Genomic DNA, 23,013 nt, shown 5'->3' with positions numbered 1-23,013 from the left:
TGTTGGTTTTGTAATAGTGCTGCTTATAAGTGCATTTCAGGTCAGTATTTATGGAGTGGAATTACTAAGGATTTGCAGCTCTAATGAGTCCGACAGCGTTTGACCAGTCATGTTAGTTTTGCACAAAATTATACACAAAAGCTTGTGTTGTTCTTGGCTGGAAGGTGACGTGTTGGAAAAGCAGCCACACATTTTAAACAGAAAGATAAACACAGACATGGTATTTCATACTGGAAACTAGACAAAGATACTGCAACAACAACAACAAGCCATAAGATAAACAATGCATTTATAGCTAAATAGTAACAACGTGGCAGTTTTCAGACTCTGAGGAGTCAGACGGCGTTTGTCTATATTCAATTTGAGGACTTATTGAAGGATGGAATGGAAATTTATACAAATGGTCACTGAAACTGATTTATTATTGCAGTCTGCTGCAGCGTTGGTAATATGGGCTATTTAACATCTGGGAGGAGCAGGTGTAAAATGTGGAGCATGTGGTTGTTCTTTTCCTGAGCAGACAGAGAAATATTAGATAGAGATAGAGATGTATGTACATAGACTAACTACTGAAACAAGGTCAATGGTGTTATTGATGGAAAGAAAGAGGAGGGAGTCAGGGAGCTGTCCCTTCAGCACCACAACACAGGCAGGACAAGTCTCGTCAAATCAGGGACCATTAACAAGTTATTTAGAAAGTTTAAGACTCACAAAGTAAGAATAATAATTTTTTTTTTTGTATTGCCAGGAAAACTTCTTAATTAAACCACTGACCTTTGTGCAGAGTGCTGACAGCGATGTTTAAGAATTTATTTAATTACAAAAAACAGTGGAGAGGGCTTCCCAATCAAAACACAACACACAACACACAAACACAGGGGAAGATATGCCGAAAAGCAAATGTGTGCATAAGTACTGACACTTAAAATGGCATAAAGAATGCAAAACACCATAAAACACCTCCCTGCTATGATTTATAAACTGCTATTTACTTCTTTCTTTCCATCTTGGCCCAATCTTCAATCTAAAACCCTTCAGATTTTATTGTTTTCATTTGTTTTATATTATTTATTCCTGGCACTGACTCTCAACGTTACAAATTTCCTGCCACCAGTCACTGACAAAGTGTCATTTTGAATGGGACTCTATTATTAAGACGTCTTCAGTGTTAATACCAGTAACTGCTGATGTCAGGCGGTGAATCGACCACATCTGAACTCCTGAGGATTAAAAACTTTAAACAGCTCAGGATGAGGTCTGAAATATTGTGGCTTCATTCAGATGAACTTGGCTGCACCAGTGTCAGTGAAATAAATAAATAAATAAAATAAAAACCGCAGCAACACAAATTTACACAGCCCCCGCTGCTGATTTGTGGTCAGGTCAGTGAGTCAAACCTATTGAACTGTGCCCAGACTCACTAATCACTATCACACTAACATCACGGTCACCATCATCTCACTGAGTCATCGGGCTTCAGTGAAGCTATATTACCTTGCTAAAGGAGCAAAGGTCTGGCAAATACAATACGGCACTTTTTTTCCCTTTGTGTGATTGTTATTCTTTCTCTCTTTTGTCGGACGCAGCTCTATTGTGTGTGTCTGCTCTGCTCCGAGGCTGGAGCACCGTCCGATGGCCACACATAATGAGCGCCTGCATTGGTTGGCCTCGGCAAAAGAAAACTCACTCAGAATTGATTTTCATGACTCAATGATCCCTTTATCAGGACGTTTTTATTCATCGCTCCCTGTCGTCTTCAGATCACAATCAAATATGTTGCTCGGGGAGGTTTAGGATCTTACCATGTCAGTGCTGTGCTGTCCCAGTATGTGTGTGTGTGTGTGTGTGGTGAATTAAACAAACAGCAACAGTACGATGACGCTGTCGACGCTCTGTTCGGATAGCTGTATCTGCTTCAGCTTGTGAGAGGGAAATGCTGCCATATGGTGTTTTCTTCACTCACTGAGGCTCTCTTCTCATGTCACCCATGCCGATATGGCAGACTCAGTGGGACGTCTGACTCATAAGAGGGCGGCCAACTTTTTTCTTTTTTTGTCGTTGTTGGTATTTTTGATAATGTGCTCTAAAATTAATCACTACTCTCTTTCAACTACAGGTCAAACTGAACTCTTGTAGTTATGTGTCCAAGTTTTTGGGTTCATTTCATTTGCGCATCGATAAGTCGTTATCACCTTCATTTGAGACACAAGTACTAAGTGGTGTAATGAGATCGTGGATAAGAAGCCTGTAATCTGCCACTGACCTCTGCACACTGTTTTAATCCTCTGCATTACTTTATAGTAGACAAGGAGACGGTTTTAGAACAACAACTGGCAATACTATCATCAGAAATTGGATAATTTTGCATTATTGTATTGTATTGGCAAATATATTAAGTTAAGATTTATATATCAGAGTGAGGAAACTAAAACATTTGGTTAAACTTGCAATAACAGATTTTTTTTTTTTGCTGTTTTTTGCAGATTGTCACGGTTGGTATACGGAGCACGGGAAGGAGAGTCCAGAACAGGCGGGCGGGAATGGTTCAGTGAGTTTAATAGAAGAGATGGTGATAGGAGGCTTACAGGCAGACAGACAAAGGAACAAAACAGGTGACTAGAACAAAACAGGACGGCGAGGCCACGGCAACAAGCAGGACATGACTGACATGACAATCTGGGGAAATGACTGGGGAAGGACAGGCGGTGTATAAACGGTGAGGGAGGCAGGTGAGGTGGGTGTGGGAGTCAGGACTGGGTGATTAAGAGACGGGAAATAGACGAGCAGGTGGGTGTGGGAATCAGGTGACTGACAGGGAGGAAAGTCAAAGAACATCTGGCGGAGAGTGTCACACACACACATGCAGTGAAATGAGCCGTTGTTAATATGAATACATTGATTTTGTCAGATTTAAATTCAGATACGCATCATTTTTTATTCGTAATCTTTTTCATAGAAGACATATTGATGATTCGTGTACTGTAGCTGGTAATACTGTACACTGATTGTCTGCAATAACATTCATGAATATGTATTTTTTCCTACAGTATTTCTAATTTTTCAGATTCTATTTTCCAATTAGCAAAATGAGCTAAACCCCTCCACTATGTCTGCACATAACCCCCTGGGCTTCCAATCATCTCCCCATTTATCACATATGAAATCATATCTCAATTAAATCCAAATGAATGCAATTAATGCACTGGTTTAAAAAAAAAAAGTGATACAAAAAAATAAAACTGATCCACTAATAAATCCTACAGGATCTAATGAACTCCAGTTGGATGTGAAACACGCAAATACACTGTGTTAGATTCCTGCAGATGCCACTGACTATGCAAGAGATGCCAACCCCCCCCTGCTCGCTATTAGTTACCAAATCTTCGTGAGGTGGTGGAGGCTGCAAGTGAAGGAGAGGTCAATGAGGGGATTAGTCATGAAACCCTGACAGGAGGGCCCATTATGCGGGCGGCTGCAGCCAGTGAAGATGGGGGAAAGACACGTCGAAAAAGGCCTCTCCATTAATGAAATGGGTCACCACATGAATGTTGAATGTGCTGCGAGGAAGAGAAAAATGGCCCCAATACGGTTTCCGTGCCCACGACCCCTTTTCTACACAATAGAGAGAAGTGGATACCAGGACTGGGAGATAAAGAGGCTTTATGAGAAATCAGATGGGGAAGTGACTCATTGGACGCAGCGAGATTGTCGTGATTTTAATGTAAATCTGTGGTAAACAGTTCGAGGATAATCATTTGGTCTGTCTGGTGGTATTAATCCAGGATCATGATGGGAATCAAAGATGCTGTGTGCCTTTGTGTATGCACACACACACACAGGCACACACACACACAGACACACACGCACTCGTAAAAGATCACACATAGACCCAGCCTGTGTTGTGGGAATACTGCACATGGCGCTACCACATCCCATACAATATATACCAGTGAAGCGTGACTTGTCTGGTGATGCAGGGCACATCACCAGTGCAGTCTTCCAGTCCAAGACATAAATCCAATTTATTGTCTGTGCTGGCTGCTGATAATGGCAATCCCATTGGGAGAGAGATCAATGCTCAAAATATAAGATCTGCATTATGCAGCAATGCAGCACTTAATAGAAAAACAAGTGATGTTGCATCGAGTTGAAGTGTAAGCTCCGGCTTCTGAAGTGAAAAATGAATGTTGCCTCATCCCTGAGAACAGGAAAGGGATTTGTTGAGGCGACGCCTCCTGTCCTCTGCTCTGCTGATAAAATCTTCATGTCACTTGTAGCTTTGCTCCTCATATCTCTGGACCCTGTCGATTCCTCTGGCCTGTGATAAATAAGAAGGGATTGGCTTGTACTCCGTCTGTGGGTTCAATGTCAGTGACATGGCAGCTTATCGCTTGATTTTATTTGTACATGAAGCCTTCAGTAACTTGATTTTATCTCACAACAGAGCTGTTCTGGACCAGTGACGATGCTCCCAGGATTGGATTTTCATGTTCATCATCACTGGGAAACAGGACACTAGTGGTTAAGTGTGTTATATTTTGGAAATTAGAAATACATACATATGTTATAGTAGTCAAATGTATCATGTGGGATTTCTGATTACATGTTTAAATATTTTTTTAAAGCACATCCTACACATTCCTGCAGTTTTTTCTTTTGCTGTAGGTGGCAATAATGTGGATAGACCTGTCACACTGCTACCGCAAATACAGAAAAGAAAAATGGACAAAACTACATAGAGATTTATAATGTTAAATTAAAAACAGCCTTACAGATGTTTTATGAGCAGAGAGATGAACAAGTTCATGTTTGTTTGTCTACAAACCGGTAAAAAACACTGATGCTCAACATCATAATTAACAGTTTCCCCCTAAAATACCAAACAAAGCAATAAGAAATGACATTTTCTCACACATTAACAGCTATTTGCTGAATCTCTCCTCAAATTGCGACGGTCTGAACAGCTGCTAGTTTGTGTTTTGTGAAATAACACCACAAAAAAAAAAGTAATTTATTGGACTATCAAAAAGTGTATCTTGAAATGTACAACTCTTGGAGGAGAAAAAAACAGACATTTTCCACTTCAGCAATTTGCCTCTAAAATCACTGGTAATTTTAAAGTTATTTCTGTCTGAAAAGCAAAGATTGCCTCCTTCACTTCAATCGCTTTCCTTACACAGAAACAGCACCTACTGTACAGAGCTGCTGCCTTCTGTAGAAACACTGATTCTGCTGCAGCGACTTCACTCAGTCATGAAACAACTGGAAGGACACACTGTGTTTGTGTTATCAATATTTTTTTTTAAAAGAAGAGAAAAAAAAAGTCAGGGGCCTCATGGAAGTACAGTACAATGGGTTTAAGCTGGATTGTCTATGGAAAAGGGGCAAAATCAGCAAACAGAGACTAAGCAGTCCAAATCCATCCTTCTTCTTTCATCCTGCTATTTGTATGTGAGAGGGAAAGACAGGAGGTTTTAAAAGACAGCGAAAAGAGCCTGCTCTCGGAAAGAGGTAGTTTGTACTTGGAAACATTCGGGGACTTTAAAGTCCACCTCACACTCATATTCACCTTCTAAAGACGCACTGAATGGATAAAATGTGCTCGTCAGACGGTTGCCCTTGAACACCGAGAGGAAAGTTTTCTCTGAGCCGCAACAAAACACTTCAAAATTCAAACAAGTGGTACCTTTTTTTTTTCCTCATAACCACAGCAACATTCAGAGAACCAAACAACTTGTTTTGCTTCATAAAGAACCTTTCAGTTTCTGAAGCTCGGATATAATTTTCTTTTCTCGCTTTTCCATTCCCATTGTACACGGTCTGAATGGTCTGAACGACACTGATATGATAGTTTTCCACAGACACATATATATAAATGTCTAAAAGGGATGGTGCTTTCTCAGTGGAGATAATAAAATGGCCATTTTCTCTTAAGATTAACTTCAGTCTTCAGTGTTGTTTACGCCTTGGGTTAGGTGAGATTCCCCTCTCCAAGCTCCATTTTACTGTGTATCTTACAGCACCAGGTGCAGCAGGTAATTTCATAAATTACATCTTAGACAGATATGTAAAATATACCAACATGCAGGTGTGTGAATTGGTTGATAATACAACATATGTGAATATATGAGTGAATGTCTTTTGTAAAAATCATTCAATGTATGTTATTAAACCGCCTGCAGGAGTCTGGCACTCCGACATACTAACATGTGGCTACATGCACACATGAGTTTTCGATAATTGATAATGAGCTGACCAGATTTCTGGCCTCACCATCTTCCCAGAGCCGTTGAGCTATTCCAGTCTCGACAGACTAACCTCATTGCCACCCACAGAGCAACGCCGCTAGCGTGGCTTCGAATGCAGCCATTCTTCTTAATAAAAGCTAATTAAACATCTGAACCAAGGCTTGATTGACAGGCAAAACATCACCACGCAGAATATTTCTGGTCCCGCCATCCAGGAATATGCTCCATTTCAGTCTGCTGCCATAAAGGACACAGATGATGCGACGATGGTCCGATGTTGCCAGCAGCTATATGCAGATGACTCCGCGCAGGCAGCTGTGGCCTCTAGATACGGCGCACTACGCTCTGCTGCTGCCAACGCCAAGCACTTCATATTCTGCCTCCGCCTATGCACTACCGCATTTTTCAAATTCCCCCTCACCTCTTTTTTTTATTTCATTTTTTTTACCTTCACGGTTCACATGTGTATTGCTCGGGGAGGTTTCAGCTGCTGGGAATATCCAGTTAATTGGATAGAAAGGGTCAGTTTCTATATTAATACTTCCTCACATAGAAATACACCCACTACAGCTGGCTCCAGATGGGAAGATGTTGGACTGTGAATGAGTAAATGGCTCAGTGTAAACACACCACTGGCACGACACATCCCACATTACAGTTCTCGTTTTTCTAAAGTGAGAAGTCAAAGCAGGAGCTGCATGAGGACAAGGAGGGGGCTGCAGGTGGCTTTGTGTTGAGACCGCTTACAACTCCACAAGGACAGATGGAGCTAATTCATCATATTAGAATTTATTGAATGGAGGCATTTTTCTCAGTTTGCCAGCTTGTCCCTGATTCTCCGTGGCTGCAGGTTGGTCCCAAAAACGGTGAGATGTCGTTGTTCATGTTCATGCTTGCTTTTACTTTTCCAAGACCTGATGAAGCCTCATAAAGGAGATATTTCCAGAGCACAGGAACAGGTTGGACCCCATCTGATAAAGATTCCTTTAAGCTTCTAGGCCTGGAAGACTCAAGCAGGGAGGACGTCGGACAGAGACCGAACCCGGAGAGGTGGATCAAAGGCAGGGGAGGTGAGGAAATGGCCTGGACGGTGCAGGGAGAAGATGTACTGTAGGTGTTGGTGGAAGGAGGAAGAAAGATGGAACAGACAGACGGTGGAAGCTGCTGGACATAGTCTGAGTCTGACTGAGTTCTGTCGGTAACAAATACAAACACAGATACAAGGAGACGGAGATCGACTGAGGTGAAGTGTCGCACTGAGATGAATGAACCGGTCAGAAGCAGAGCGTGGCCCAGTGCCGTCAACCGAGGCCTGAACTGTTTCCTCAGGTTAATAGTACCTCTTAAATAGTTCCTGTTAATATGAAGCCAGTCGAAACTGAATAAAAAACCTAAAAACGAAGATAATGAATCTTAGCAGATGACCGTGAACCTTCTGTGAGAAGAGTTCAGCTGCAAAAGCTGAGGTCACCTGTTGAAAAACCATCCTACGCTTCATCTCCCACCGGACACACAAGTGTAGGAGGCCGGCTCGGAGCTTCAGTCTGACCCGACTCAAACATGGAGGAAAGACATCAAACGGGAGGATGAGCAGAGAGAGGAGAAGGGAGAAGGGAGGAGGGAGGAGGGAGGACAGACTCAGGTCAGAGAACAATAGATTTTTGTTTTCTGTTAATCTGATCACTCTATTCACAAAAAGCCGACGTCACGCAGAGCGAGGACGACTGCAGCTCAGCACAAAACAACTGTCCAAAACAACTGTCAAAACACACATGATGATAAAGGCGTTCATGTGATGCAGCTGTGGATTATTTACTCCAGTGCTGTTATTGAGCACAGTTAGGAGTTAATTGTTTTTTTTTCTCCAAACACTCTACACACTACATTTCATACAGAGCTGCTTTTTACTCCATTACATCTACTGTATCTGACAGCTGTGTCGCAGATTATATGTTGCACCAAAGAGTGACTCAGCAGCTGAAGAGGTGACATGATGAGATTTTCAAAAGCAAAGACAAAAGAAAAGTCAGATTTGTGAAAGGGAGTTTTAGCTTTTCTTGTTTCTACCCTATAAATCTTCTCCTAAACCCCCATACAGTACTAACCTTGTGACTCTTTGGAGGCAACTAAACTGGTGAACTCTATAGTTAAAGGGATACAGTAGTTCAATATTTTGGCAAATTGGCCCGTTGCCATAATCCCTATAGTTTTAGGAGTAGGTTCGTTACCTTTAATTGTCGGTGCAAGCTATTTTTAGAACGGCGGAGCAGAGCCGTGAGCTGCTCAGAGCTACGCTACGGAGGCTAATGGGATTTCTTGGTTTCCCTCATCAAGCTCAGCAAATACACAATCCAACAACTCCAAAACACTTTGGTGGACAAGTTGTGACCTGCACATTCACCACGCTATGAGATAATAACGTTACGAGACGGAGTTGCCGCTCACTGCTCTGCTCCGCCATTCTAAACATAATTTGCACCGAAAGGTAACGAACCTACTGGGCCAATTTGCCAAAATGTTGAACTACCCCTTTAAAACGATGCAATAGATCTGTAAGTAATACACGTATAAATATCTAATAATCGAGTTACTGGGGGGATTTTGTAGTTACAGATATTTTCATTACACAATTTTCACTTGCACTAAGGTGTCTCTGCTCTGTGGTATTTCCGTTGTTATTTAAAGGATGTGGATGTTTCTGTTTACCGGTTAGTTGATGGAAAACCTTCAAATTGCTTTAACGCACAAAGTGAAATTCCTGTAAACTGCAGGTACAATGCTGTGAGTCACAGTCTGACGGGCTGACACTGGCATCGTCAGTCTGTGGACAGAGAGGCGGTGTGGACAGCAGAGTGACAGGATGATAGATTGGGGTGCAGAATGAATTAGATCCGTGATTACAACCATTTTACAGCTTTGGCCTTCGGGTGGCAATTACCTCACTACTTCCTGTGTTTCCTCTTTGATGAGTCACCCCCCCCACACTTCACTGTCATCCCGTCATTCCACAGTAAATATGACAGAGACGTACATTAGACGCTTTGACTTACAGCCTCATTACCTTTTGAAATACGTCGCTTATCTCATTTTCGCTGGGCTAACAAAAGGGTGCGGGTCATTTGATTAGAGCTATTAAACCAACATGTGGCGTGGGTGTTGACAGATGGTCCAAGTTATCAGGACCAATCACTTGGCCCCGTCCGACAAACGGGGCAGCCATTCTCCCACACACAGTGACTAATGTGGAGTGCTGATTCAAAAAAAAAAAAAGAAGAAGTGCAGAGCGCGGTGTAAGGTAAATAGATGCTTGTGGTGGCGCAGAAAGAGAGAGAGAGGGAGAAGGAGACTAAGGAGGGTAGACAAGTGGAATGACTTATTCAAGGGGGAAGTGGGCAGCAAGAAACATGAAATTAGCACAAATAGATTATCTGTCGGCTACAGGCAGGCCTAAGAGCAAGCCAAGCACTGTGGAGGGAGAGGGTGCGGGGAGGTGGAGGGGGGCAGATCGACTTCTTGTTTGTTCCTCCCTTAGGGGGAGACCCGATAGAGCCATCACTCACCAAATTGCTGATCTGTAGTTGAAACAGCTGTATCCAAGAGCGCACACGCACTGAACGACACGGCAATAAAACGGCACAGACGACGTGACCCCGCGGGACAGATCGAGTGTCTAAGCTCTAATATTTTGTTCACCTCAGACAAGAGCTTCCCTTTATCGCACTTTTGAATATCATTTATTTGTACGAGCGCGGACGTGGATGCAAATATATACGGAGCACAAGCAGTGCTTTAGAGGATGTTGGTGTAACATCCCCTAATGCAACTGGCACATCACTGCAAATATGTAGTGTTATATGTCAATGTGCCAAAATGAGAATAAACATGTGATTGCTACAGGGATTCATACAGTTTTAGAGCATCTTTCAATCTTTTTTTTTTTAATAATGCAAAATTATTCCTTGATGTAACAACACATTTTAAATGAGTTTTCCTCTTACATCCAAAATGTAAAAAAAGATTACACATTTTTCTGCTGATCACATGTCACTGCTGCACTGGTTCAGCGTTGCACAGAGAGATATCCTCTGCTTTGTTCCACACATCAGTCTTACCCAGTGAATACATTATCCACAATGCAACTACTACTGTCAACAGTACAGTCACAGATTGTGGTGGCAGCTCACAAAAGGCTTCATCCAACTGTCTTCACATATGCAGGGGTGTGTAAAAAGGATTTAATGCTGCTGCTGATAAATACTTCAGAAAATTTGTCACCACTTCAGACATGATTTATCATCAATAAATTGAATAATCATCTCTATATGATGTGCAGTTCAAATGACAGGATCAGGAGTGGATTATTGTGACAGTGAAAAACATTTACCTTCAAATTCAACAAATGGTTTAAGTATTGTTTTTCTTGATTTCAAAACATCTATTTATATTACATGACCTGCTATTGCCAATAGAAACCTACATATCCTATATTTGACAAGGGGATGTGTGAGTCATGGTGCATTTCAGGGACAAGTTCAGGAGCTGTGCAACTGCTTCAAGGAGAAAACAACAGTTTTGGTCAAAATTTAAAGAGGAGACTCTAAAAATAAAACTTGGACTCAGAGCTGAAACATTTGCCTCTACATATTCAGTGATAAGAACTGATTCCAGATCAGCTATTTTCTGCCGTTGGCATGTGTTACCGAGTGTTCTGAAGTTGGAAAAGGTTGTGTTTGTGGTCGACTGTTTGCCAGTGACTTAATGAAGAGAGCAGCGTGAGGAGAAAATCTTTGAGTGTTTATCTCTGAATTCGATGGGCGGAGATGGCTCCTCCTTTATGTTTAACAGCCAAATTATGTTTTTTTTTTATGTTTGTGGTGTGAACATTTAAAGGGATAGTTCAACATTTTGGCAAATTGGCCCATTGCCATTATGAGTTTGATGAGGGAAACCAAGAAATCCCATTAGCCTCCTTAGGGTAGCTCTGAGCAGCTCACGGCTCTGCTCCACCGTTCTAAAAAATAGCCTGCACCGACAATTAAAGGTAACAAACCTACTGCTATGACTATAGGGATTATGGCAATGGGCCAATTTGCCAAAATGTTGAACTATCCCTTTAATACCAGACCTGCGCATCATCCCAGACCAATATCCTGAGAGTGTGGATTCACAGTCACTGAGCTGGATTTTCTCTCCATGAGACTGAGGAAAATCTAGACCAGGAAAAAGGCTGGTGCATCTAATAACCCATTCGCCCCTTCAAGTGAATTACCTGTCTACCCCGCAGTCAAAGTGACTGTGAACCCTTGAGGTTGTTTCTGACCTTCCTTGGTAATGTCCTGCGGCACATATATGCTTTGGAAATTGAATCACAACTCCCACCGCTGGGAGTATAAATCGGGGGAACAAACTTTTCTTTCCCTGTCTTCTGTTTGCCGTGCCCAAAACAGGACGGAAACACGCTGGAAATTTAGCTCACAATCCGAGGGTTACATTATTTTTACAGTAATGCTCTGACAGCGGGAAACTGGTTTGGAAATAACACCACACGTAAAACAAAAAATATGCTGCCAGATCGGGAGGTTGTTGATAACTTTGGACTAAGAAAGGACTCCAAACCATTCATGGTGATAGAAAAAAAAAAGGTGCCAAATGTCCCACCTACAGTTGTTGCTATATGTGTATACTCTCTGCTTTGTGGTGGGTAGTGTGTTTTGCAGCTATGTGGTTGGTCTTTATCCCATGAATAACTGTACAGGAATGAAATGGGGCTGGGTCTTCTTATATAATTCAAGACAAGGGCCCAGAGACAACTCCGCTCTTCACTGGAGAAATAGAGCGAGACAGGGAGCAAGGGGACAGAGAACGAGAAAACCAAGAACCAGAGAGAGATCCTTTAGTCGCCTGAATCTTCTCCAGCTTTAATTACACTGTATTGATCACAGGCAGGAGGAGAGGAGAGGAGGGGGGTAAAAGAGGGGGTAGAGACGGTTGACGGTGAAATTGCACGCTGTGGTTACTGTAAAGCATGTAAAAAAAGAGAGGCAGAGCAATTATGGCAAAGTCATACGGCCGATAATTAGAAAATCCTCCCGACTCTCCACGCTTTCTCTCTGCACACAGACGTTTAGCGGTGCTGATACAGTGGAACAGTGAGGGTGTCAAATTCATTACAGTCACCGGGCGGTATGCATTGTTCACATCCATCTCTCAGCTCCATGCTTGGTTTGATTTGAAATTCTTTGCATTGATTTTTTTTTTCTCCCAGAGTGCCTTTGGTCCAGACCTTCCTTGTAATGAACTGCAATCGAATGGTCATGCATGACACTTCTGGCTGCACTGTAACAACTTCAGCTACTGTACATGTAACAGATGCAAAGATGACTATAGTTCTGCAAAGTTGTGTCTCTTCCCTTCCCCTCGCTATCTTTTCTAGGGGTGACCTACTTTGGCAAAGAGCTTACGTTCCCTTCTTTGTTTCTTGCACTGTTGTGGCATGGACAGAAAATCTGCGAGCTCTCCTCCTGTATTTCCCTACACACACATACACACAGTTACACACAGACACACACACACACCCCTCTCATCCTGGCCCATGGCAGTCGAGTCCAGCATGCTGAAATATGCCAGATTCAACCTCACTGCCCCTGCAAAATCGCTCCCGCCGAGTCTCACAGAACTGTATTCGGGGGGTTAAGGAGCTTATGTGTAGTATACGACGCATGGAGAAAGGGGCTGAGCAGTGATTCGCCATGGGAGGGGGGGGAAGGAGAGTGAAGCCTCTCTGTGTAGAGTGTATCTCATTATGTGCTGAACTGTGTGTTACCTTTGGTAAACAGTGGGGAACATTTCTCAGGCGGGCGTCACTCTAAAAGCAGCGGGCTGGTAAACGACCGCGGCCCGACGGTGGCGCGCAGCCATTGCTCAAATCTACAGCCCCACAGGGATGTATGAGTTCGGTCATGATTAGTCAGATAGAATAAATAATCTGCGCTTATGACAGCCCCCTTCATTTCAGCGAGTGTTGAATGGATGTCCCGTCCGAGTCTTTTGTGTTAGTAAATTCCCTCCAGTTATTTTTTGCTGAATGACCTTCTCAATCATGAGAAAAGTCAAAAATTCAATTTCTGAGCGAGGCATTTATTATCATAGCCCCTTGTGCTCAGGGGTACCTGCCCGTTCACGGTGCACTCCAGCGGCCACACTCCGTTTTAATGGCATATTAAAGAAATCAACAAATTAGAGATTCATTAAATAGCTTGGAGGCACCCGACTGTTTTCATGTATATAATGTCACAGCAGCAACATGTTGCTATTTGTCCGTTCACCATGACAATGAGAACAATTGAAGCTGAAATTGAAATTTTAATGACCGTTCTGACTCTAACCCTCTTATTCCGAGGTGGAAATGCTTAACTGATGTTTACAGAGCAGGACAGTAGCTCTGCACGACTGACACTCATCTTCAAAAGTGTGTTTGTGACGGAGCCACGGCCCGGTAACCAGACCTCAACACTTCCACCCATAGCCTCCGACTGTTGTGACGCTCCGCCGCTCTGCACCGCCGTGCTGCTGCAACCCTCTCATGTGTGAAGAGCAAAACAAGAGTAATTAAATCTTCATCCCTTCACCCCCCCTCCCTACACTTACAACCACATTCACATACTGTATGTTAAATTGAAAAACCACACAGTGTAAAACAGATCCACTTAAGTGTGTGCCCCAGTGACTCTCGTCGTAGCGTTTAGAAGCTTTTGTTGGCCTTTCCACTAACACTATAATGGCGGCTTGTTTTCATGTTATATGACCCTTCGCGGATTCTGCAAATCAAACACTAATTATAACACGCAGTGACCTGACGGCTCAAGTGCTACCTCGACCGTCTTCTTCCACAGCCTAACAAACAGCTGAGTGAAGGCGGCATCCAAAGTATAGTGCTACTGCAAGCTGGAAGGAGCCGGGTTAATTAAGACATGCTGACAACTGGTGAGCTCTGCAGATCATTATGGATCTGCTGCCTAATTGGAAAGAATTGTAATGGTAAACGCATTTTTCTTCCAAGACCACCGGGTAGCTGCACTGCTGCACAGAAAAAACCGCTGAGGTATCAACCTATGGAATCATCATTAGATTATCAATCTGAAATCCTTTAGAGGATTAGTCCACACTTGGCTAAATTAACCTGTTTGGGCATCCAAGGACAAAATCCTCTTGATGACCCCACTTCAATTGATCGGTGCAAATTCCCTGACAAATTAATGGAATTCCCAACACCAATTGACATGCACAGCTGGACTTGGGGAGGCAGATACCCACATTAACCAAGGTAACGCAGTCTCTACAGATGAATTCATGTCTTACCTGCCCTGCACTTTGATGTCAGAGATGGCATAGAAGTATCTGGACAGGTTGTTCTCGTCCACCATCGTAGCTCCTGTGGCGGGTCGCAGCAGGCGGATCCTCAGGTCCGTGATGGTGAAGAAGTCCCTCAGGTTCTTGGTCGTGTCCAGCTGGCCGTACAGCGAGGCCATGTTGTGGAGCCGCGGCCCGGCGAACAGCGCAAAGCGGTCCTTGATCTCAAAGCGCACAGTTTTGTCGTATTTCCACACGTAACCACGCGAGTAGTCCTCGGTGCAGATGATGTCCAGCAGGGTGTGCTGGGTCAGGTCCTGCACCGTCTTGGGCTCCATGGTGAAGGCGTCCAGGCAGTCGGTGGCGTAGAACTGGTACGGCTGCCAGCTCCGCCCGTAATCCAGGGACTTCTCCAGGACCATTTGCTCGGGACGGCCCGACTCGAAGGTGAGGACGATGTCGTCGGTCAGCTCGATGGTCTTGTTCCAAGACAGCGTGATGTTGACCAGCAGGGCCTTCGGGTACTTCTTCCAGGATGTGGACTGCCAGAAGGTGGTGGGGTTGCGGCCCTCGGTGTCAAACATGAGCTTTGGAGGGTGGGCGAGCTCCTCGGTGCTGGCGTCACATTCATTGTTACACATGTAGGGGTTCTCCTACGATACAGAGAGCAAAGACAGAAAACAGAGGGAGGAAGATGTTAGTCGTGGTGAATGGTACGATCAAATTATTAAGAGCCTGAGACCATAATATTCATATCAATAGGGAAATCATTCAGTATTATTGAAGCTCTAAACTTTGCATATTGGATAAACTGTCAAGTAATTTTGTCTTTTCAGTTGTGTTTTTGTGGGGTGAACTCACTCTGTCCACAAATATCTTATTCATTTATTTCTACCAACATTGCACCTGTCTTCCCTTCAGTCCTTTGCACCATTAAATCATTTCCATCATGATTTCATTCACGAGGAGCTAATAGATCTCTGTATTTTCTTTCTCCCCCGTGTCTAAATTTGACTTGCGGTTTTCATCATCTCTTTGCTTGAAAGAGGTCTTTCCAAAAACATTTGTCCGATTTACCACAAATCATTACCAGGCGATGTTCTCTCCCCTGCTCCCTGTGGGCTCGATCTAGCTGTCAGGGGGAGGAGGCACTCCTCCAAGAGGACCTTTCAAGTGCTACAAGCTCCAATTTATCAGGACAAGATAATCCACTACTTGATTAGGTGGGAGATGTCACCCCGTGTGTGCGCATGTGTGTGTGTGTGTGTGTGTGACTGGTGGTGGGGAAACACGGGAAGGAGCAGACTTCTGATGTAAGATGGTCTAATGAAGCGCTGAGGCAGAGATGGAGTAAGTTCGAGGGGAGAAACAGCTCCGTTCGGCTAATAAGCTTTGCAAGTTTTTCCTTGTCCTCCAAGGCAAGGTGACAATGAAACAGGGCTCTGTCAGGCCTTCTGACTGTTGGAGGGGGCCCCCATTAATATCCTGTCCGGACCGTCCCCTACAGGCTTCTCCCAGCGCTGGACAGCGGCGGCTGCGAGGAAACGGTGGAACAGAGGAGGAAGAAGAAGAAGGAGCCAGTGGAAAATTCCACTTGGGGTTTTTTAGTGCAGTGGCTCGTGGTGGGAGGTTAGGTGTGCCATTAACTGCGGCATCTGGTGCATCGTGTATCCACAGACAGATGTGTAATAACTCATATGCGACAGTTATGCCTGCTCGGGGGTGTGTGTGTGCACGGTCTCTAAAAAACACACTTGGCATGCAGGGCGTCTGACTTGTTAGCAACGTGGCTTCATTGAGGGAGACCTGGAAGTGCTTTGCAGTGGCGATGGAGGACTGAGCTTGGAGCGAAGGTGGAAACTTTCTTTATTTTTCCTGCCCCATTAATTGTCGTTAATTATAGTGTATTTTTTTTATTGTGGCACACAAACTGAGCAGCGGTAGAAAAATGAATACTCAGGTGTATTCTTGTCATTATTACACGGCGCCCTTATATGCCGAGAGAGATTTATATTTTAATTAAAACTCTGCCTCCAATTCAGCTACACTGTTCTTTTCTCCACACTGAGCAATCATCTCTTCACACACACACACCATACACCCTCTTATAAACAGAGGAGAATTAAGCACTCTGATCCTGAGAATACCTGGATGGGAAAGTCATCCAGCTGAGCAAAATTTACTTTGAAAAGTTAAGTGCTTCAAATCCAGCAATTTGAATGTCACAGCCAGTCAAGGCAGAGTTCGCTACTACTTTTGACAGTCTGGGTGAGGACCATTTTTAACAATTTATTAAATTTTACATCATGTTCAAGTTTTGTATGTAAAACATTATTCAGCAAAGTGAAAAAATTAGCTTATGGGGAAATTTTGTGGAGTTGAAGAATAAAGGAGCTGAAGATGGAGACACTAAGGCACAGAAGTACAAATACCTCCAACTTTGGCTCAGTAAAAGCAGCAAGCTAATGTAGTTAAATAAATATTAGATGTATTTGTGCCGCCGTGGGGCCACGTGGAGCCGTCTGAGTTTGATACAGACTCTGAACAACACACGCTTTATCTTTGTGTGAGAACTCGTTTCTGAGTCTGAGATGAAACTTCTTGTACCTTTGTGTCTGAATCAGGCAGATCCAGTGATCAGCTGTTATTGTAACACACACACACACACACACACACACACACACACACACACACACACACACACACACACACACACACACACACTCACTCACTCACTCACACAAACTGCTATCCTCGCTGCACATCTCTGTCTGTAATCAGACAGAGATGTATCCCTATTGATCCCTGTAGCTGAGCTGCTGAAAATCTGCTGCGTGCAGCACCTTGCAGCCCTGGCCAGTCGTCCAGAACCCCCACCCCATCCTCCTCACCCCCCCCCCCACCTCAGAACACACAGGTTAAAAACCTTTCATTACTGTCTCCTCCGCTTCTTGCCTAATGACAAAATACTGCCTCTATGAAGATCAATAACTTGGCCGGTCAGCCCGGAGAAGAGAGAGGAGATAAAATGCTGAGTGTTACGCCTAATGAAACTGAGATTTCTGTGTTTTACTGTAGGCCGCTGCCAAGGCTCTGTAAAATTGGCGCTAATAGAGATGCCGCCGACCCTAAACACACCGGCTTAATCCAATTATTACCATTGTGATGCAGTGAGATAGAGTGAGAGTGTGTGTGTGTGTGTGTGTGTGTGTGTGTGTGTGTGTGTGCAGGTGGGTGCTCGTGTGCACCAGAATGTATGTGTTTGTGGGTGGATTTCACAAATCATCGGGAAGCTGCTCTAAATTCCTTTGGCGTTGTCCCCATTATTGTCAAACTGTTCAGGCTAATTTTACCAACCAGCTTTGGGAAGAAAAAAAAACAAAACAAAACAAAAAAAAACAATCAACACTGCAGCAACATTGAGGATAATGAATTTGACTAATTCCACTCAGCTGCACTCCACAGACCTGCGTTACTTGTAGCGTTCAGGTCATGGGGAACCGAAGCGTTACAGGTAGAATCAGTCAGCTGACACACCTGCACACCTGCATTTGTGTTGAGAAGAGTTATAATCATCAATAATCAAGAAAAATATGCTCCACTCTGAGAGAAGCAGGAAACAAAACCTGATCTTTCTTCACTGCTTATTATTTAAATGCAAATTCTCATATTCTTATTAACTACTTATCCTGCTGCATCATGCATCACATGTTTCATCTGTGACTGTGTGACCTTCACTCCAACACAAAACCCCTCTTCTTCCTTTCGATACAGACATGGAGACGTGCGTGGAAAAGCAGATAAAGCTGCGCTATACACACCCGACAGATGTGTGGAGCAGGTAAGTTACTGATGTCATGACTGAGGTCTGGTTTTAAAATAAGATACGAGCGCGGTGGCTGACAGCCTTGGCCCGGCCGCACCGTAACCGCTGATGGAGGACGGGGACTTGGGGGAATATAAATTTACAAACTGCCGACAAGCCATCCAGATAGATGGGCCCCCACCAATCAAACTGATCCGTTTGTGTGACAGATGTCTTGGACTTCTAACCCAGATAGCGAATCCAGTCCATCCACTGTCTGTTTCCCTTTCTACCTTTTTACTCTCTTACTCTTCATTTGTTATTCTTAAAACACTGAAAAAAAAAACTGTTGTGCAGTTTGGACAAGATATCTAAATTTAATTCTGCCTCATTCCACTGTAATGTTTTAATCTGTGAGTGCAGAATAAGAGGCTTCATAGGTTGTTAAACTTGTTACAATCACACTTTGAGCTTCAACACCTCTCACAAAAGTTAACACACAGAATGAGCTTTTACAGTATCAGTCAACTACTATACAACTGCTCTGCAGCTCCTCCATTATCTATGGTGTAAAAAGGAAGAAACTTCTGAATGGAAGTCTGTGTCCAACTCTACTTTAACAAGAATGATTCTGCTGACAGCTGCACTAAAAAGACAAATGATTCCTCTGTTGTCAATAATGAAGCTGCTGTAGAGACTTTTTAAATAAAGTTATTTGAAATTAGGATTTTTTTTTAGCTCAGTTGGTAGAGCAGGCACCCCATATGCAGATGCTATAGCCCTCGCTGCAGCCGGCCCTGTATCAAATCCTGACTCGGGTGGCCCTTTTTCTCTACGAAATAAAGGTGAAAAACCCCCAAAATATACTTATAATTATTAATACTTATATATTATTTTTGAGGATCTTCTGCCACCATATGATTTAAGGAACTTCTCCAGATGACGTTAATATGTGATCTGTGTTATGGGCTGTTTTAGCAAATAAACACAACATTTCTAAGCTTCATTTATCAGACTTAAACACCATGCCAAAAACATTAAAATGTGAGAGATCAGATGGCGGCCTCCTGAGAGAAGTGGTCCGCAGGTGATTTCATGTTTTATTTATGCTTTATTTAAGCTTTATGATAAAACAGGAAGTAAATGTGTAAAACAGCCTCGCCTAGAATAAATCACCCAGAAATATTCCTTCCAGTAAAAAGGTAGAAATTTTATATTTTGAGGCTCTAATTATTCCAAAGAAAACTCCTGTTCGGATTGTGTGAACATTTCAGCGGCATCGACGGAGCAGAGCTTCTCCCACAGCCCCCCCCCCCCCCGCAAATGCATCATCTCTTTTTCTTACATCTATCCATTTCTCTTCCATGTTTTCACCTCTCTTTATTCAGTAAGGTGTGTGTGCAAGATGGAGGTGGGGGTTAAAGCTATTCCTGCTGCATTAATGAGACCTTGTGTTCCACGATAGATTTCTTCACCCCGACCCAGCAGCTTGATTGAAGCAGTGCTCTCTCAATTTCAAACCCCCCTCCTCTCTTTCTCTTTCTCTCTCTCCAGTCATGCCAGCACCTTCACTGGATCCCCTCTCTCTCTCTCTCTCTCTCTCTCTCTCCCATGGTGATGGGTGGAGCAGACAGAGAGAGGGGCTTAACCTGGACGTGGGATGAATATTGGATGCCAGTGAGACAGATTACAGTGGTAATAGACACCCAGGCCAAATCCTCACATGGATTACAATCACATTTTCAAATGGCTCAGGGTCAGACGGAGGTCGAGCGGCCGGGACCATGGTCAACAAGGCAACAAGAGACCCCAAATCACTCTCTCACACATGCACATGCACACACTCCCTCACACTCCCTCACACTCAGGCTCTCTTGCCAATTGTGTCTGGGATGGAGCATGGTTTAGCATATATTTTCATAGATTTTAATACAGCATTCTGACAGAGCTAATTATTTCTACCTCGAGTTCAGCCTGATTAAAGCTCAGGACACGATTTGATAATTAGTGGAACAAAGAGAGAGGCTAAAGAGTGTCTTTAACTTTCAACGCAGATGAAAGTTTGAGATCACAATCAAATCTGTACAGTAGCTGGTTAGTTTAGCTTAGCACAAAGACTGGAAATAGGGATGTCACGATTTCTTTGTGCGATTATTGTCAGAGAAATAATTACGATTATCATGATTATTATGCATTCATTAATTTACATCATATGAATGTGTAAAATCAAATACAGTCAAAATATAATTACATTATTTACACTAAATATTTTAAGTCTCTACTATCAACCATTAACCAATTATTAATCCTGCAGGGGAAGTGTTTTAAATATTCAAGTCATTCATTTGTCATCTATACCAAACGTTTAAGTTTATCATTGTTTGTTTTTTAGCACAAATGACTCGCTAACATTTAAATTCCTACCAATCGTATGTTTCGTTAGGTAAATGGACCAGTATTTCTTACATTTACCTTCACTTTGGTGCACATCTGCCTCTGTGTTTCCAACATAATCTTTTTTTGTAAAGTGACGGTATTTGGAAATCTTTACGATTAATTAATTGTGGCATTTAATACCGCAATCAATTGTGAAAACAAGTAATCGTGACATCCCTAACTGGAAATGCTATAGCCTACATGTATGATAAATAAGAAAAACATCAAGGAAGTGAGAGTTGAAACTACAAAGTATATCTCAGTGTGGCATCTGCTGGCCTCCTGCAAACACAGTTACACAGCAGCTTGCAGCGGACCGTGGCCTCACAGCTCGAAGAGGCCAACATATGAGATATGCTGTTTTGTAGCACCACGGGGGGAAATCCAATAGTGATCTGAGGCAGTGAGCTGCGGCGTCGGACCACCTTAAGCACCACAGCGCGGGCCCGTCCAGTCGACCGAGGAGAGCTTATGAGACGAGACGATGTGTAAATGTCCTCGCGTTGCGCTCGTCGCGATCGGTTGGCGGCGATTTAGAAGATTCATGAGCACTAAAACAATAGCGGGGAAGGTCTTCAGCACATACAGAGGATATATAAAAACTATTTTATATTCCATTATCTTTTATGTGGCAGCGCGAGCCCCACTGGGTGCCACTGGTTTGGTTTAAGAGATGGTGTAGCTGTGAGAGCGAGGTGAGTGCACAGAACAAGAGGTGTTTGATACACACCTTTAACACTGGCTGTTAACAGGACAGGTTAATGGTGCAGACACAATCAACACCGAGTTAAAGAAACCTATTCATGCAGCACAAAGTGAACAGGTCAGTGCATCTTTATCTAGAAACGATAGTTTGCGTTGCAGAGAAATAACAAGTTTGTAATTCAAAGCAGCATCGGTCGTGGCTTCAGTTGAAAAGAAGTGAAGGGTGAATGAAGTAAGCGCAGTTCAATAAAATGAATATCAAAAGATGACTTGTTGCAGAAGATTCATAACAAATGTGAATTTTCTGTGAGGGATATGAATGTTTTTTTCTGTCAAAAATAAAATGAAAGGTGAAAAAGGCTGCAATGGAAATAAAAGTTATTAATTTATTAGAAACTTGGCTTGAAATTTGGCTCTGGAGCTGGTCTCAGGTGAATTAAATCATACATTGCACTTGTTAAATAAGAGTATTTATCTTGCAGGTTTACAGTATATTTATAGTTTCAAATAAAAACTCAGTGACAGATGACTGTTATTCTCAACCATTTCCAAGACAAGCATCATCTATCTTTTATTAAGACATGATTTCTACAGTGAGACAATTCACCAGGGCACAATCGATCCGCTGGCTGCTGCGACGCTCCGTCTCTCAATCAAACTGTCCCCTCACATAACACGAGGACTTTGGCATTTTCTCACTGTACATTAAGGACTTGAAACCAAGACGAGCCTGCAGCCATGATCACTCCTCTTCTCAGCTGAGGAATCCCCTCAGGAGGCGAAGCCGAGGCTACATCAAACTCACCCCCAACATCCCTCCATCCTCTGGTATTTTTAATGGTTTAATAACACTACATATCCTGTTTGGAGCCCCCTCCCCCTCCCCCAGAGAGATGTGGATCAGTGTCACCTTGGCCAAGCTAAGAGGCTCACCCCAGTGCAGGGAGCTGCCCCAGCTTCTTCCCCGTGGATACAAAACCTCAACCTCCTGCAACAACAATGCTCTGCCTTACAAATTAGTGCAAGATCATTTGGTGTCCCGCTGCCGGTGGGGAAAAGTCTGAAACACAAAGGAACGTCTGAGCTACAGCAAAGGGCAGAGATGTCAATGATTGGTGGTATATGGCACAGAACCAGCCATTAAAAAAAAGACTTTCATACTCACAGCTACAAACATTCACGCATTTGTTCCAGTTTAAAGCTGTAGGTTACACATAAAGATATGGTGACAGTCAGAAAATCTAATCCAAAATCTAACGGTGTTTTGTGTTTTTTAAAGGGATAGTTCAACATTTTGGCAAATTGGCTCATTGCCATAATGCTTATAGTTTTAGGACTAGGTTCGTTACCATTAATTGTCGCTGCAAGCTATTTTTAGAACGGCGGAGCAGAGCCGCGAGCTGCTCAGAGCTAAGCTATGGAGGCTAATGGGATTTCTTGGTTTCCCTCATCAAACTCATCAAATACACA

At 43.2% G+C, this 23,013-nt stretch overlaps 1 protein-coding gene across 12 annotated transcripts in view; it reads right to left on the bottom strand.

Annotated features, from left to right (window-relative positions):
• Positions 1-23,013, bottom strand: part of ntng1a (netrin g1a) — a 106,833-nt gene that overhangs the window by 40,725 nt on the left and 43,095 nt on the right. For all 12 annotated transcript variants that reach the window (XM_085762642.1, XM_085762633.1, XM_085762635.1 and 9 more), the window contains exon 3: positions 14,607-15,250. In XM_085762642.1, coding sequence (XP_085618768.1) covers positions 14,607-15,250 — 644 coding nt within the window. The remainder of the gene's footprint in view (positions 1-14,606; positions 15,251-23,013) is intronic.

Source organism: Trachurus japonicus, chromosome 20 (genome assembly GCF_045865225.1).
Source record: "Trachurus japonicus isolate A0001 chromosome 20, Traja_1.0".
Classification (NCBI taxonomy): Eukaryota; Metazoa; Chordata; class Actinopteri; order Carangiformes; family Carangidae; genus Trachurus; species Trachurus japonicus.
This window is presented reverse-complemented; position numbering and strand designations above follow the sequence as displayed.